General features: G+C 40.4%; 2 gene segments (V, D, J or C); both read right to left on the bottom strand.

Annotated features, from left to right (window-relative positions):
• The window catches only part of LOC122443232, a 331,145-nt gene that overhangs the window by 157,986 nt on the left and 156,577 nt on the right, over window positions 1–16,582 (bottom strand).
• Window positions 1–16,582, bottom strand: part of LOC122443230 — a 180,150-nt gene that overhangs the window by 71,899 nt on the left and 91,669 nt on the right. Inside the window, 1 exon segment of the C gene segment in view lies at window positions 10,937–10,943. Within this exon segment, the coding sequence occupies window positions 10,937–10,943 (7 nt within the window).

The following is a 16,582-nucleotide window of genomic DNA, read 5'->3' on the forward strand; positions in this document are numbered from 1 at the left end:
CAAGAGGTGGGTGGTTAGCATGTTGAAAAATAAATTTGGCTTCTGCTGAAACCCCTGAGGCTCCCTGACTCCCTCCTAGCGCTGATGCACAGACTTCCCCAGGCAGCCATCAGAAACAGGTTTGAACAGAACCAGCTATAGAAAACAAAAAGTTGGGAATGAGAAGGTAATTAAATCTTGAGGAGACTGGAACTTAGACTCGGCAACCTAGTGGTTCTGGGGCAGTGAATCTTGCGATCCTGTGGCCATGGCAGAGAGGTTTGGGGTGCTGGGTCCTAAGGAGAATGCAGGTATTGTGTTTCCTAGTGCTTCACTCCTCCCTGTATCAGGAGTATCCTCCAGGGTCCTTGACACAGGACTTTGCAGGGTCCCCATTCCAGGTGGGTGTACATCCCACTCCACTGACTCTGGGACGTGGCCATGCATGGATCCATAGTTGTGGGTGGAGGCGACAGTCCTGGTCCAGGCTGAGGCTCCACATGGCATGGCGTCAGGGATTTCTGCCAGCACTCTTGAGCCTTTGTCCTGTGAGATGGGAAGGGTATGCTCAGGGGGTCACTGTTGCTTTGGCCTGGGTCCCAGAACAAAGACACAGTTCTGAATGCAGTCCACAATCTGAGGGCAAGTCCAATGAGCAAATGCAATATATGTTTGTTATTGTAGAAGTGTTAGTTGCTTAGTTGTGTCCAACTCTGACCTCGCCAGGCTCCTCTATCGATGGAATTCTCCAGGCAAGAATACTGGGGTGGGTTGCCATTTGCTTCTCCAGGGAAACTTTCTGTCCCAGGGATTGAACCTAGGTCTCCTGCATTGCAGGCAGTTTCTTTACTGTCTGAACTACCAGGGAAGCCCCAGTTATAAAGCAACCTCAACTTTTTAAATAATAGGCAACAACCATAGTAGAAATGGCTATTTAATACAGATTCTAAACCTAGGGTGACTTGACCTATGAAATTACGTGCTGAAATTTATGGTAGCTCCCCATTATCTTTAGGGTGAGAAGGTTTGAGCATAGGCTTTTGTTTACCTTCCTAGGCCTTTGTCTTATTCTTTTCCACATGCTCCCTTAAACTCAGCTGTGCTGAACTACTTGCTTCCTGAAAGCTCCATGTTCTTTGGTCTCTCTTTACCTTTGCCCTGTGATTGCTTTTGCTTGAAATGCCCTTACCTTCTCCAGTTCCCCAGTTTGGTCTCTAGCCCACCTCCTTAGATCCTATTGATGAAGTATGATGTGAGCTTAGCTTAGCTGCTGACCTTCTGGGAAGTCCTAAACGATTGCTCAAGACAACTGTGTTGGATGCACCCCCTTCCCCTTAATTTTTTGGCATCCAGTGCTTATCCCTATCACTGCTGTCAAAACTCATTTCCTCTCATCTTCTTTAGGTAAAGATCTTTGAGAGAAGAGATTTGTCTGTGTCCTCTGTGCAGGACATTACCTCATTAAGCAAGGCTCATAAAGTGCCTTCTGAAACTATTGTAATGATATAATGTCTCATATTCAGAGAGGATAAGCTAGGAAGTGACAGAGTCATGACTAGAACCCACATCTTCCCAATTCCTAGTCCTTGCTCTCTCTCACCCTGCTCTGCACTACGGAACACTATTTTGCATTTGTTTAACATAGCACCATTAGCTGTAAACAATTCAATTTGAACATTAGTCTGAGTTAAGCATCATTGGGAAGTTAAATTTGTTGTGATTTGCTCCACACTATGAAATATATTCCAAAGTTAAAGAGAAGTGAATTCCTTGTTGTCTACATATTTGGAGTATTCAAATCACAGTCTTTCTACTAATATGAGTAATCAAGGATGAACTGTGCCTCCAGAGAAGCATCTAAGATGTTACAGCTGGGAGAGCCTTCAAGGATGATATATTCACTCCGCTATGTGTTCAGATGGAAGAGTCTAGAGTGATCCAGAGTGGTTTCACAACTGGCCAAGGCCAACATCAAAGAAACATAAAAGAAATAAATTATTCCAATTCCTAGTCCAGTGATATTTTTGGTTCACTTGGCAAATATCCAGTTCTCTGATCATTTACTTTAATATTTATCATTTGAAAGTGTCTGAGTACCTTCTTAGTCCTCCAGCTGATCTCCTTCCCTGGAGTGACCTTAGAATGACCTGGGCAGCCTGGCATTTTCTTTCTGTATGTGGCTTTTCATTATTGTATGGGATGTTCTTTCATGGGAAAGGGGAGGGGCAGGCACAGGGTGGGTTCATCCTGAAGTTCACCTCTCCCTGGAAGGAGGCCGAGTCATTCTTGCTGCCAGATGAGTGCATTCTGAGAGTTTACAGTGATGTTGTCCAGTCCTGGGTGGGAGGGTACTTGGAGACTCAAGGCACCTGGAGAAAATGTATGGGATGCCAGGCCCAGAAAAGAAATGAGGGTTGCACTGGGACATCCCAGAGCTTTTAATTTTGTGACCATGGACTTTGAACTTGCTTTTCTTATCTCCACTCTCGGCCTTTGATTTTGATGTGTTCTCTTTGAGGATTATAGGCAAACTGCAGTGTATATCAAAGGAGAATACGAGGCTTTTTAAAAAAAATGTGGAACAGACTCTTGAAAAGACTTCAAACCACATAGATGGAGGAACAACTAGAAAACTTTGGAGAATATAGACCAAAGGATGGGTGATACTAAAGGTGTTTGATCATAGTCTTGAAATAACTATCAGGATAGAGCTGGCTTATGGAAGACAACTGCATTTGCATGTTTGCTTATGTATGCCTCCTGTGTATTGCAGTATATTGGCTTAATGAAATGTATGAGGAAAACCTAGACTACACAGATATGTGTTACAAAAAGGTAGATTTTTTGCAATGTGAAATCAGAAACTGTGTTAGTGGACTTTTTCTATTCTTTTCCATCAAAGTCCATTGGTCTAGCTTGCATTTTGGATGATACTTCCACCCGTGCTTGATTTTATAGCATTATTCGTAGGTCTTTTGGGAAATAATTGGTTCATTGCATTAAGAAACTTTTATGTGTTGATATATTTCATTATACAACATCAAATATATCACAGGAGGTAATATGGCCACTAATATCTTTAATTCAGAACAGTACTTAAATACTGGGGAGCCTACCAGCTCATAATGGCAGATACAATTTCCCTGATGTCTAGTTTTTCCCTGAAAACTTGGATTTTTATCATTAGCAACAATGGTCCATTGTTTTCTTGATGTGCAGGCTCAGTTTATTCATTTTCAAGAAAATGTGTGACAACTACCCAAGTCTGAATAACCATAGTTTGCCTGTCAGTTATTCTTTCAAGAAAAATGGTGTTTCATGGAAAAAAATAGCTAGTTCAATTTGCAACTTAAATGACTACAAAAGACTTTTCCCTTGAGATAATAAAATAATTTGGAATGCAGCAGAAGTACTTACGTGTACTTCCACTGTTGTTACATAGAATACTAAAAAGATATAAACTTGAGTGGAGATTTAATAAAATTAATAGTTTTACTGCTTTTTCAGTGTTACGGACTGAACTGTGTCCTTCCCAAATCCATATGTTGAAGTCCTTACCCTTGGTAACCCAAAATGTATCCTTCTTTGGAGATAAGACCCTTAAAGATAAAGTAAAAGAGGCCATTTTACCTTAGACTGGATTAGACCCTAATCCAGGCTGACTGGCATCCTTATGAGAAGAGGAAATTTGTACACAGAAGAAGATACATACGGGATATATTATACATGTATAGAGGAAAGTCCACATGAGGACAAATCAAGAAGGTGGCCATCTCCGAGCCAAGGAGGAGGACTCAGGAGAGATCAAAACTGTGGGCACTTTCATCCTAGATTTTTAACCTCAGAGCTGTGAGAAAATAAGTTTCTGTTGTTTAAACCACATAGCCTGTGTTGTTTTGTTATGTCAGCTTAGCTAACTAATACAGTCAATTACATTGTTAACTGAAACTAGCCTTTTTTTTCCACCTGCAAATACATAGGAATGTAGAATACAGTGACTGCTAATACACTACTGAGGTTTTGGCCTTGATTCATACTAAGTGACCAGCAGTTTTACCCACCAACGCTTTCACAACATGAAGGCAAATGTCAAAACAAAGAAAATGGCAAATATTATTTTGCCATTATCATGAATATAGTTATGACCTCATGGACTCCCTGAAATGTCTTTAGGCTTCTGGATGTCCACGGACCGTACTTTGAGAAGCACTCTCCTAATCTAGGTGGTTTGTCCTGTCAAAGCGGCAAAGGCAGCACTCAACCCAGGCTTTCTTTACTCTGACCAGTTTCTATTTGTTTGCTGGTGATTGGCAGATCGATTGTATCATGTGCTTTGACTGATGGATGAATAAGTGGTCAAGCCATTGTGAAAAGTGATTTTCCAATTCCTTGACAAAGATGAAATTGCCTTGAATACTTTGGTGGAATCTCTAGAGTCAAGGACCACAGATCTGTCTGTCACCCGCCTGTGGTTTGTTCTCCTTGGTGGTACTCAGTGTCTCAGATGCTGGATCCATGGTGATGGTGCTTTGGGGGCAGTGGGAGGGCTCGGGGAAGGTCCAGAGTCTGATTACTTTACGTTTAGTACCCATACTATATTTCTGCAGCAAAACTTCACCCTTTCCATTATAAATAATATTTACTTGCTTAAGCGACAAGTAGTTAGGATTGTACTTGAAATTTTGGCAAAACCATAAATATGAGTAATAGCCTGACTTGGCTTTCATGGTTGATGGATCAAGCAATGCACTTAGTAACTGGACAGGAAATAAAAGGGGCCAGGCTTTTGAATTGAGACCCATATGAAGCCCCAAGAATGGATAAACCTGGTCAAGTTCCCCTCAGTCAAGGGGCCCCCAACACACTTTGACTTTTGTCAAAACCTTCTTCTACCTTCTCTGTGATGTCCAGCCTGCTGAAGGAGAAGTGAGTTTGACAACCCACTGCTTGGAGCCCTTGGTGTATCTGTAGAAGTCTGGTACTGCCCAGCCCCACATAAATGGAAGACTGGATTTTAAGCTATAGTCATTATCTCAGATCTAGAAAAGCAGTGATTTTAAGGCACACTGCTTATGCCTATTTCTTGAATAAGAATAATCCAAATTGTGCAAGATCATCACTTGTGGTTTTCTCACTAATCTGAACTGTGTAGTCAGTGACAGAGTCGATTATTGTCTTACAAATATGTCACATGGACATACAGTTCTAGTTTGTTAAAACACTTACAGAATCAGGATTTCTTTGAGCAGAGCAGTATTCTTAAAAAATATGCTAATTTTCAAGAAACATGTTATACTTTTTACTGCTTAAACTTGCTGCAGATTTCTTAGGGATGAAAACATAAAAACATTTTTATAAAGTTTTTGATATATAAAAAAGGGGAAATAAAATCAGTATCTTTAGACTCATCACTTATGTCTAGTAATCATTAATGTTTGCTTTATTGGGTATTTGGTGAAGTGTTTAAGAATAAATTATAAGCACCATGACAATTCGTTTCTAAACCCTTAAGCATACATTTTTAAAAAACAAAAATATTTTCTATACAACCCTAATACTACTACTTCACATCTAACAAAGTTAACAATTCCCTAAAATCATTTAATAACTAGCCCATGTTAAATTTTCCAACAAAATGTCCTTTACAGATGGTTTTCGGAAACCAGAAACCAGTCAAATACTATGTATTTAATTTGGTTTCTAAGCATCTTAACTTTCTTTAACCTGTAATAGTTCTCGTTCTACAGCATTCCCTCCACTATACTTGTGTTTTCCTTCATCACATTGATTACTGAAGGGACTGGAACTGTTGTCTTGTAGAATGTCTCACTGTCTGGAATTGTCTAGTTGTTTCTTTGTGGAATCCTTTAACTTGTTCTTCTAGTTCCTTGGTCTCCTGCTAGAACTAACGACTATAGGCTCCATTTGTTTATTTTTGGCAGGAATACTGTGTAGGGAGGTAGTGTCCTATGTATGGTAGTGTCCTGCGTCATGATAGGATAGCCATAATGACTTGATGAGGCTGATCCAGCGCTAGGATAAGATGGGGACAGAAAAATCTATCTTTTGTAAAATTATATATTCCCATTGTAACCAGCAGGTAATCTGAGATTTGGCAATGTTTTAAAACTTTTTCTTTTGGCTTGGAGTATATTTTTCTGCCTGATGTTTTGCATGTAGCCAGAAGCTAGTCACATTTCTTCCTCCTGTAACTGTGAATGCCTCCAGTCTGCTATACACAAAATGAATGTTATAAACTCATCATTAGATGCTGAAATATTAGTATCTAAAAGAACCTGCTTTAAAAAAAAAAGTAACATAAGGAAGATACATTACATTTCTGCTCTACAAATGAGAAATTCATAAAAAGTGTTGTATTTGTGAATCGTTTATACTCCCTGAAATGGGCTCTTCAGTTTTTATTTTGATCAAGCTGCTGTATTCTATCTTCTAAATCATAAGCTCAATTATTTTGAACAACCTGGGAGGAAGCCTAGGCAGAGTTTTCTTTCTCCGTGCATTGCTTTTTCTCTTATAGACTCACAAAGAGCAATTGGAGCTGGTGTGGTAACTGGTGATTGTAATCCCAGTAAGAAGGGGTTAATCCCTGTGTCTAGGATCAGACACGAGCAGGGTCAGAAGAGTGAAGGAGAGGCCAGGACTGGTCAGCTGTTAGACCTGTGGGATTCACACTGATTGATCCTCTGACTGAACAGAAATTTTTCTTAGTTCCCAGGAAGTATCTTTCAAAAACACATCGTGTCAGTGGGTGGGGACTGGTGGTGCCTCTACTCTGAGATGAGGACAGAGCTTAGTGGCATTAGGTCAGAGAGATGATTCCTGACTCTGAAATAACATTCCCAGTCGGGGTAGGTCTTGTGGCATCTTCAAGGACCAGCTCAAGATTCATCTTCAAGAGCTCTTCCCAGCTAACTCTACCAACAACAACTTCTCAGATACCCTCTCTTTGCTCACTTTGTAATAACTCAGATTTTACTTCGGAAAGGTCTGTGCTCTTTATTACATCATTGGGTCGTTTGTCCAGTGCTGCCTCATAATGTCCTTCTGGCCCTCACTATTCGCTCACTTGTTAGTTTTCCCATCAGAAAGAGACACAAGAACTGTCAGGATTTGGGGGTTTAGTGTCAGATTTTCCTCCTTGTAGATCTGCTTCTAGTTATGGTCTTTAGAATATGTTGGTGTATGACCCAGTGCACAGGCTATGGTCATCTTTATTTCCATCCCTGTATTTCTTCCATGATGTTCTCTTTAATTTTGCCATTGGTATATGTAATAAATGTTGTTAAATTGTGGTGAGATGATTTATTTTGCTGATTTTGGTGATATCTGTTCACATTCTGAGACTATTGGAGTAGACACATGGGTAAATTTCTTTCAATAAAGGAGTGAGTGGGAAAGTAGTTTGTGTATTGTTTCCTCATGATGCTCAGATGTTGGCTCTTGATGCTGAAACATATGCAGTGGATAACACCTGGGATTTTTAAACAAGTGCTTAGTACACTTCAACCTCTGTGGTACGTAGCACAGTGAAACACAGCAGTACAAAAACATCCTTCTTCTTTTATCCTTTCCTTAGTAGTTTACCATCATCACAACTTGTCATCTAGAAAACCTCAGAAATCTCCTTTCTCCAATGCTCTTATTGTGGTTAATGAAATAGAACTCAATTGCAAAAATTATTACATTACACAAATTAATAAATAAAACACAAAGTATCTAAAGGGCAAATGCACAAAAAACAAATGAAGAAAGTCACTCATTGGTTAACAAATTTAGAAAAATATTTTAACCCTCTAGAAATAAAAAAATGTAAATGAAACATTAGCAAACCATTAAGAAATAATCAGGTTTTAAGCTTTGTGTTGTTAGAAAAGTTGATGTTCCCAGTGGTGGTAAGATGTTGGTAATAATATAAATTGTTATATATTTATTGGAAACCAATTAGATAATATTTAAAAAGTGAAAATATTATTACTAGGTTAAGCAAATATTTCCACCTTGGGGAATTTACTGTGAGAAAATATATATGTGTTTGAATTTAAAGTGAGGTTTATTATCCTCAGAGAAGACAGAGTCCCCTTATATTTGATTCAAATTCAAAAATATTATACAAAAAGCAATATTACAATACTTTAATGGAATTCTTTGGTTTTGCATAGTTAAGTACAGTTTAGTGAAGACACATTCACCTTTAATGATCTTAATCAAGGTTAATTCATAGATACTACTGAAAGTCAGATGTTGAGCTTAGTGAAAAAGATGACTAGTAAACTTAATGACAATTTAGTAGCTATTCTTGGGGTATGCTTAGAAATTACAAGTGTTCAATATTGTTTAAATAAATCTTTTAAAGTAGATTTTTGCTGTGGAAATCATGAATATTCACTTACAGTCTAAATGGCAATCAAAAGTTCTGTTTTGTGAATAGATATTGGGGTTCAAATATGTTTTAGTGAAACCTTCATATATGGATTCTTAATGGGCTATATTTCAAACAACTTAGTTATAGGTTGTGTGAAATCCTTTTAAAAAATGTTTGAAGATTAAAAGAACAGCTCTGCTGATGACAATACAAGGCTTTGAGGTATTTGTGAGAATTTAAATAAAATTATATAAACTATTAGAGTGGGGGAAAAAGCTGTATTTCAGAACTAATATCATATATAAGGGTTTAAAAATGTAAATAATACTAAAGCAATATGTTAAAATTTTTAAGGTGGAATTGGACAAACTAGTGCTGATTTACAAGGGTGTATAGAATCAAGTTGGCTCAAAACCTTTATTTTGAATCTTCTGAGAGAAAGTGGGGACTTACTTCAGTACATATAATAAATATATTCATGGCTTCCCTGGTGGCTCAGCGGTAAAGAATCTGCCTGCAATGCAGGAGACACAGGAGACACAAGTTCTATCCCAGGGTCAGAAAGATCCCCTGGAGGAGGGCATGGCAACCCGCTTCAGTATTCTTGCCTGGAGAATCCCATGGACAGAGGAGCCTGGTGGATTATACAGTCCATGGGGTCGCAAACAGTCAGACGTGACTGGAGTGACTGAGCACACACACACAGACACACACACACACATGTATATACACATGGTTTTCCCTATATACATACACACAATAATTTTAAATAATGTAAAGCTCTCTATATATACACATTCATTACAGCATTCTTTATTATAATAAAAAACTGATCGAATTCTAAATTATAAGGAAATTGATAAAACAGTGTGTTTCCAGATACGATGTTAACGTACATCATTAAATACTGATCATGAAAGGTGTCTAATAACACAGAAAACTGATTGTATAATGCTTAAAAGATACAGGTGTGTATGTGGAATATGATTACATGTACAGACTATTAAATAATCTATATATTAAACTTGGATGAAATATATCAAAAGAGTAACTGCAGTTGCTTTTTGGTGGCAGTCCGGATTTTCTCTTGATGTAGAATAGTGTATTAAATAATAGGAGGAAAATGCTCAGGTCATTGAGTTATAGTTCCCAACCATGCAGACAATCTGCATGGTGTAATCACCCACCTGTACTCATTCCCTGATAAGGATATATCTTCACTGCTGAATGGCTGTCAACTGTTACAAAGCAATTCCTGCTATTGAAATGAAATAATTTAAAATCAATCAGTCTGTCTTCCTGTCATCTATCTGTCTATCTATCCTTTTTTCCCTTTTGGTCCCAGTTCAGCCATATGCTGCAGACAGGTTAATGTTCTCTGTCTTCCAGGACACAGGGAGTGTATTGTCTGCTCTGAGCGATTCCAGACTCTCCTTGTCTGATCCACACTGAGCCTCCCAACAAAGAGAGAATGAGCTTCTATCTTTCATTCTAGGCAGTGTCATCAAGCTTTCAAAATTCTGCCATGGTTGCTTTAGTCTTTAACTCATGGTTATTATCTCTCCCTCCCACTCCAACCTCAGAAAACCTAAAAGTACCATTGATTTCCATTGTTTCTTAAACCAGAACAAACTGGTTTCAGATCATTTTTTGATACCAGGTTTTGATGAGAATAGAATAAAAACATATGAGGGATGTGTTGGGGAGGATGGTCCAAGGAAAGGGCCCAGAAAGATGAGAAGGAGGAGCCATGGATGACCTACTTTGCAGTTTGCAAAGGGCTGGCAGCTGGCAGCCTCCCTTAGCTACCAATGCCCAGACTTTGGATCATTCCAGCCACAGTGAAATACCTTACTTAGGGGGTAGAAACTGCAGGGTTAAAGAATTTTATACCCTTGAATGCTCATATTTTCTTTCAGAAATGCTAAGAAAATACACATCTTGGTATTGACCTTTTTATTTTCTAGCAATATCAAGTTAATATCAATTTAAGTGATAAATAGTCTGAGTTCACAACAGTATTTTCCCTGGTATTAATGCCTTTGTATTTTCCCTTGCACTTGGTTCCTGTATTTCCTATTCTTCTCAGCTTTACTAAACAGATAGTGCACAGAAAAACTCATTTGCTTGGGTCACAAACGTAATGAAAGAAATCTACATATGTGTATGTATAACTGAATAATTTTGCTGTACACCAAAGATTGTAAATCAACTATACTTCAATTTAAAAAAAAAAAAGCAAAAAGAAATCTACAGACTTAGGGAAAGCGAGGGTACAATCTCTTCCAGACAGTTACAGTACAAAGACAACTTTGCAAAGCCTGGTACAAAGAAGGAAGAACATTCTCATGAGCAGAATCCCCAGCCCCACTGTCTTGCATGTGGAGAAAGAAGGTCCTGCTGCTCATGGCTTTGAAAGCCCACCCTGTGTGTGATCGCCGTGTAGATTCAGAGAATGAGATGGGCAAGGTCAGTGATTTAGGAAGGCATTCTGTCCAAGTTTTGGAGAGATTTATAGGCATGCCTGAAGTATATGGAAAGTTGTAATACTTGCTTTCCAATCATTTCCTTAACTTCCAACCTCTTAAATTTAACTGTAACTCAAGCTTCTCAAGTCCCAACGGGAAACATTAAATCCCTGAAGATGCTCAAGAGTAAGTCTCCTAGGCTCTCTTTGGTCAGGTGTCAGATGATGGATGGGAACAGAGTGTGGGAATTTTTGAGAAGCAAGTTCTCATGCTCTGCCCTGGTGGATGCTTCCTGGGTAGTTGGTGGTTGTGTCCCCATATGTTGGGAACTGGTCCAAAGCCAAAAGCTTTTGTTTTCTGAATAAGAAAGGAACTCAAGTGTGGGGTGTCAGGGGGTACAGCAACCACAGGATGTGGACACTCTTGAGTCTCTGGTGCCTCCTAAGGAAGACCTATCTGCTGGGTTAGTTGGGTGGTGAGAAGCCTGAGTCAGCAGGGGACTTAAGCAGTTTCCCAGTACCCAGGTCCCATGCATCCCACCATTTTCCACCTCTCTCTTAGCACACGGGCTTTTCAGGGATATTAGCCAATGTGTATAGTCAGGTCTGACTTTACGGATGAGTGTGATGACATCAGCAAGGCTGAACAAGGAGATCCTCCTTCAGATGTGGTGGAGACAAGATGCTTTGGAAGGTGGAAGCAAAAGCAATGGCAGAACCATCCTAACCCTTTGTGGCAAACACTCTATCAGAAGGAAAGTCATTTAGGAAAGAAGTTACTCTATTATTTCCTTCTGAAAATAGAGGTTAATAAATTTTGGTGCAAAACTATTTTCCTTCCATACAGTCATTTTGCACTGATAGTTAACTATAAGATGGAATCTCTGTTTCCATCACTGAATTTTCCATAAGCAGAACAATATACAAGAGGTGGGAGAAATACAACCAAATGTAAAAATACAGTGTTTAGAGACCTGCTCTATACCTAGACTTGGAACCTTTGCTTTGGAGAAAGAAGAAGATTCTACTCTGCAGTCAGATTCATTTTCTTCACTTTGAGTCTGAAGGTTAATGAAGACTATGTTGACTTGGTCCAGGTTATTTTTGAGTAGACCAAATCTGCCATATACATACATGATAGAACGACGTGTTGTATCAGAAAACACAGGCAAATCAGAGCATTGGAGTTGTTTAAGGTGACAGTGCTTCTTTCTTCCATTGAAAGCATATGATCTGAACAGCTCCCATTACGGTCCACAGAACTCCTGCTTCCAAGCCTTGCCCTGGAGCTTCATAAACCTATAAATCATGAGAGTCTGAGACTCAGTTCTTAGCCTTTAGAAAAGTGATATGTAGATAGCCCACTCTTTTTAAATGGCAGATTCCAGTGAGGTAGTAACTGGACCTGGATTTAGATAGGAACTTCCAAGTTTTTCTGGGTTCAGTTCAGTTCAGTTCAGTTCAGTCGCTCAGTCATGTCCGACTCTTTGCGACCCCATGAATCGCAGCATGCTAGGCCTCCCTGTCCATCACCAACTCCCAGAGTTTACCCAAACTCATGTCCATCAAGTCGGTGATGCCATCCAGCCATCTCATCCTCTATCGTCCCCTTCTCCTCCTACCCCCAATCCCTCCCAGCATCAGGGTCTTTTCCAATGAGTCAACTCTTCGCATCAGGTGGCCAAAGTATTGGGGTTTCAACTTCAGCATTAGTCCCTCCAAGGAACACCCAGGACTGATCTCCTTTAGGATGGACTGGTTGGATCTCCTTGCAGTCCAAGGGACTCTCAAGAGTCTTCTCCAACACCACAGTTCAAAAGCATCAATTTTTTGGCGCTCAGCTTTCTTCACAGTCCAACTCTCACATCCATACATGACCACTGGAAAAACCAGAGCCTTGACTAGACGGAACTTTGTTGGCAAAGTAATGTCTCTGCTTTTTAATATGCTGTCTAGGTTGGTCATAACTTTCCTTCCAAGGAGGAAGCGTCTTTTAATTTCATGGCTGCAATCACCATCTGCAGTGATTTTGGAGTCCCCAAAAATAAAGTCAGCCACTGTTTCCACTGTTTCCCCATCTATTTCCCATGAGGTGATGGAACCGGATGCCATGATCTTAGTTTTCTGAATGCTGAGCTTTAAGCCAACTTTTTCACTCTCCTCTTTCACTTTCATCAAGAGGCTTTTTAGTTCCTCTTCACTTTCTGCCATAAGGGTGGTGTCATCTGCATATCTGAGGTTATTGATATTTCTCCTGGCAATCTTGATTCCAGCTTGTGCTTCTTCCAGCCCAGCATTTCTCATGATGTACTCTCCATATAAGTTAATTAAGCAGAGTGACAATATACAGCCTTGACGTACTCCTTTTCCTATTTAGAACCAGTCTGTTGTTCCATGTTTTCTGGGTTAGGCACCAACAAATATCATAATATTTATGGAGTTCAGGCTCAGTGCTGAAAAGATCTTTCACTATCTTATCCCATCAGAATGTGCAAACTGATTCTCTGGAAACAGATCTCTGAGAAAATGCCCACTAATGGTGCAAGGTATTCCTAACCTTCCAGACCTGTACAGGCAGGGGCAGGACTGAGGAGCAAAAAGTAGGAATAGGAAGGCCCCTGTTTTGTATCATTTCCCAGTTGAAATGCGAATGGTCTGGGAAATGTCACTGTTGCAAGGTGTAAAACTCAGGGTGAGGGATTCTGGGAGGAAGAACTGAGTAGTGGAATGTTTGTAGAGTCTCAGTACTGTGAGTAGATTATAAGTCTTTGTGAGTAATATATAGATTATAAGAGTATAAAATGGAGGCTCAGGATCAAGATTAGAGCAATATATTGAGAAATAAATGTAGCAATGGACACCGAGTCAATAGTTTGTTGTGGAACAATGACATGGAGGGCATGTTTTATGGATGCTGTTTGTTCCAAGGTTTCCAAGTTTGAGCTCTTTGCTCCCATTTGATGCCTGGGATAACAGAGAAATGGAGGAGGAATCTCTCCATAGAGTTGTCTAAAGAAATGAAAAATTTTAATTTGTATGTTGACTTTGTAATGGAAATGAGAAAGCATAAGATAGCCCGTTGTGAGTTAGTTTCAGAAGGAAACACTGGAAAATAATCTAGAACATTTATAGAAAAAGATGAAATGCCATGCCTGGTGAATGGTCAGATTTAAACAGCTTGGAGTATATAATAATTTTCCATCAGAATATTGAACATGAGTTTGAGCAAACTCTGGGAGATAGTTGAAGAACAGGGAAGCCTGGCCAGCTGCAGTCCATGGGGTCGCAAAGAGCTGGACATGACTGAGTGCTGAACAAAAACATTGGCAACAAAATTTCAGTGAACTTGGGTCTGGCTGCCTTGAGTGGAGTAAAAATGGCAGCTGCTTTTTTGGTGTGGGTTCAATAGGGAGATACAGGGGACAAGAAATCTGAAGTCATGGTAGCCGGCTGAGAATTTCCCAGGGCAATTTCACTTTTGCTCTTACAGTTTCTGTAGAGGTCTCTTTGAGGTTTGTAATACTGTGGCCCCAACCAATCACAGTGCTACAGAGCTTTACAAAAACCTCCCCTTGGTTTTATCCTATCTGGCCTCTGAGAAGGCGCTCTGCCAGAGATTTCTCTAATTCAAGATATAACAAGATCAGACTCTTGGCTGTAGGTCACGGCAGGCTAACCTGGATGCTTCTGTCTGAGGCCCTTCTAACCTGTTGCCGGGATCTTCCCTGGAGTTTGTGACTAGAATGGACTTTCAGAAACCATCACGTCTTCTCCCATCTGTGCTTTCTGGCCAGTCTGCTCTCTGATGATTTCCCACAGAGGAGTCTGTCAGACCTGAATGTCTCAACTGGGTCCTACAAGGTGTAGGTAGGCAGAAGATGCTTGTGTTCAATGTAATTTCTGCTTTCACCTGCTAAGCTCCCAAATCACCTCTGCTGGCCACATTTTGCACATGGAGGGTATTATGTAGTTGTGAGGGCTTTCACCTAAACTTCAAAGTTTCATCCTCTCCATTGACTAGCTTGTGACTGAATTCAGGGCCAGGAGCCCATATGCTGCTTTCTGTGACTTGGAAAAGGCAACTTGCTGGGCAAATGCAGAGGCAGCTTTTAGGGTTCAAGTTGGCAAACGGGCACCTTTGTGAGCTTAATTCATAAAGGTTTCTCTTTCTCCAGCTGATGCAGCTCCACACCAGGAACTTGGCTCAGCCAGCAGAGCTCAGAGTGAATTTTAGCCCCACCTGTCCCCTTGGTCAAGGGTTCTTGTGCCAGTTAATTGGAATTTAGCATCAACCTGAGTTAAGCATAATTGGATTAAGGAAATTTTTTTTTTTTGTGGTTTGCTCTGTACCATGGACAAGGGAGCATGGTGGGCAACTGTCCATGGGGTTGCACAGAGTCAGATATGACTGAAGCGACTTAGCATGCTTGCATGCATTGGAGAGGGAAATGGCAACCCACTCCAGTGTTCTTGCCTGGAGAATCCCGGGAACGGAGGAGCCTGGGGGGCTGCCGTCTATGGGGTCACACAGAGTCAGACACGACTGAAGCGACTTAGCAGTAGCATCAGTCATACCATGAGATATATTCCAAAGCCAAAGACGAATGAGTTCTATGTTGTCTACGTGTTTGGAGTATTCAAATCACAGTCTTGGACTTCCTTGGTGGTCCAATTTAAGGACCTGCCAATGCAGGGATTACAGGTTTGGTCCCTGACCCAGGAAAATTCTACATGCCTCAGATCATCTAAGCCCATATGCCACAACTACTGAGCCATCACTCTGGAGCCCACGAACAGCAACTACTGAGCCTGCATGCTCTAGAGCTCATGTTCTGTAACAAGACAAGCCACTGCAATGAGAAGCCCTTGCACAGCAACTAGAGAAAGCCCTACTCTCTGCAACTAGAGAAAGCCCGTGTGCAGCAATGAAGACCCAGAGCAGCCAAAATATAAATAGACGAATGAATGTATAAATAAATAAAGGCAAAAAGAAGATCACTGTTTTTCCACTAACATGAGTAATCAAGGATGAACTGGGCCTCTAAAGAAGCATCCTAGGATGTCACAACTGGGACGGCTTTCAAGGATCATTTATTTACTCCTCTATGTGTTCAGATGAAAGAGTCTAGAATGATCCAGAGTGATTTCACACCTGGCCCAGGCACTTAGCTTCAAAGAAACATAGAAGAAATCAAGTATTGCAATTCCTCGTCAAGTGATATTTTTGATACACTAAGCAAGTACCCAGTTTTTGGTCTTTAATTTTGACCATGTAATTTGAAAGTGTTTGGGTATCTTCTCACTTCTCCAGCTGATCTCCTTCCTTGGAATGACCTTAGAATAACTTGGGCAGCCTGGCATTTTCTTTCTCTTTGCATTGTTATAGGAGACACTCTTCCATGGGAAAAATGAGGAGCAGGCACAGGATTGTTGTGTTCTGAAATTCACCTCTTCCTAGCAAGAGGCTGGGTCCTATTCTCAGAAGGGATTCTCAGAAGGGTTCAGGGGACAGGGATGGGGTGAGGGGATTGAACAGTGGCATTGTCCAGTCCTGGGTGAGATCAGGCCTCCTGCCTGGAGATTCAGAACACTTGGAGAAAATTTATGGGATGCCAGGCCAAGAAAAATGAGGATTGGCCAAGGGCATCTTAGAGCTCTTAATCTGGTGACTGAGGACTTTGAACTTGCTTTATTTATCTCCACTCCCCCCTCTAATATTGACGTCATCTTTGAAGGTTATACACAAACTGTAG

The sequence above is a fragment of the Cervus canadensis genome, chromosome 6, assembly GCF_019320065.1.
Source record: "Cervus canadensis isolate Bull #8, Minnesota chromosome 6, ASM1932006v1, whole genome shotgun sequence".
NCBI classification, from domain to species: domain Eukaryota; kingdom Metazoa; phylum Chordata; class Mammalia; order Artiodactyla; family Cervidae; genus Cervus; species Cervus canadensis.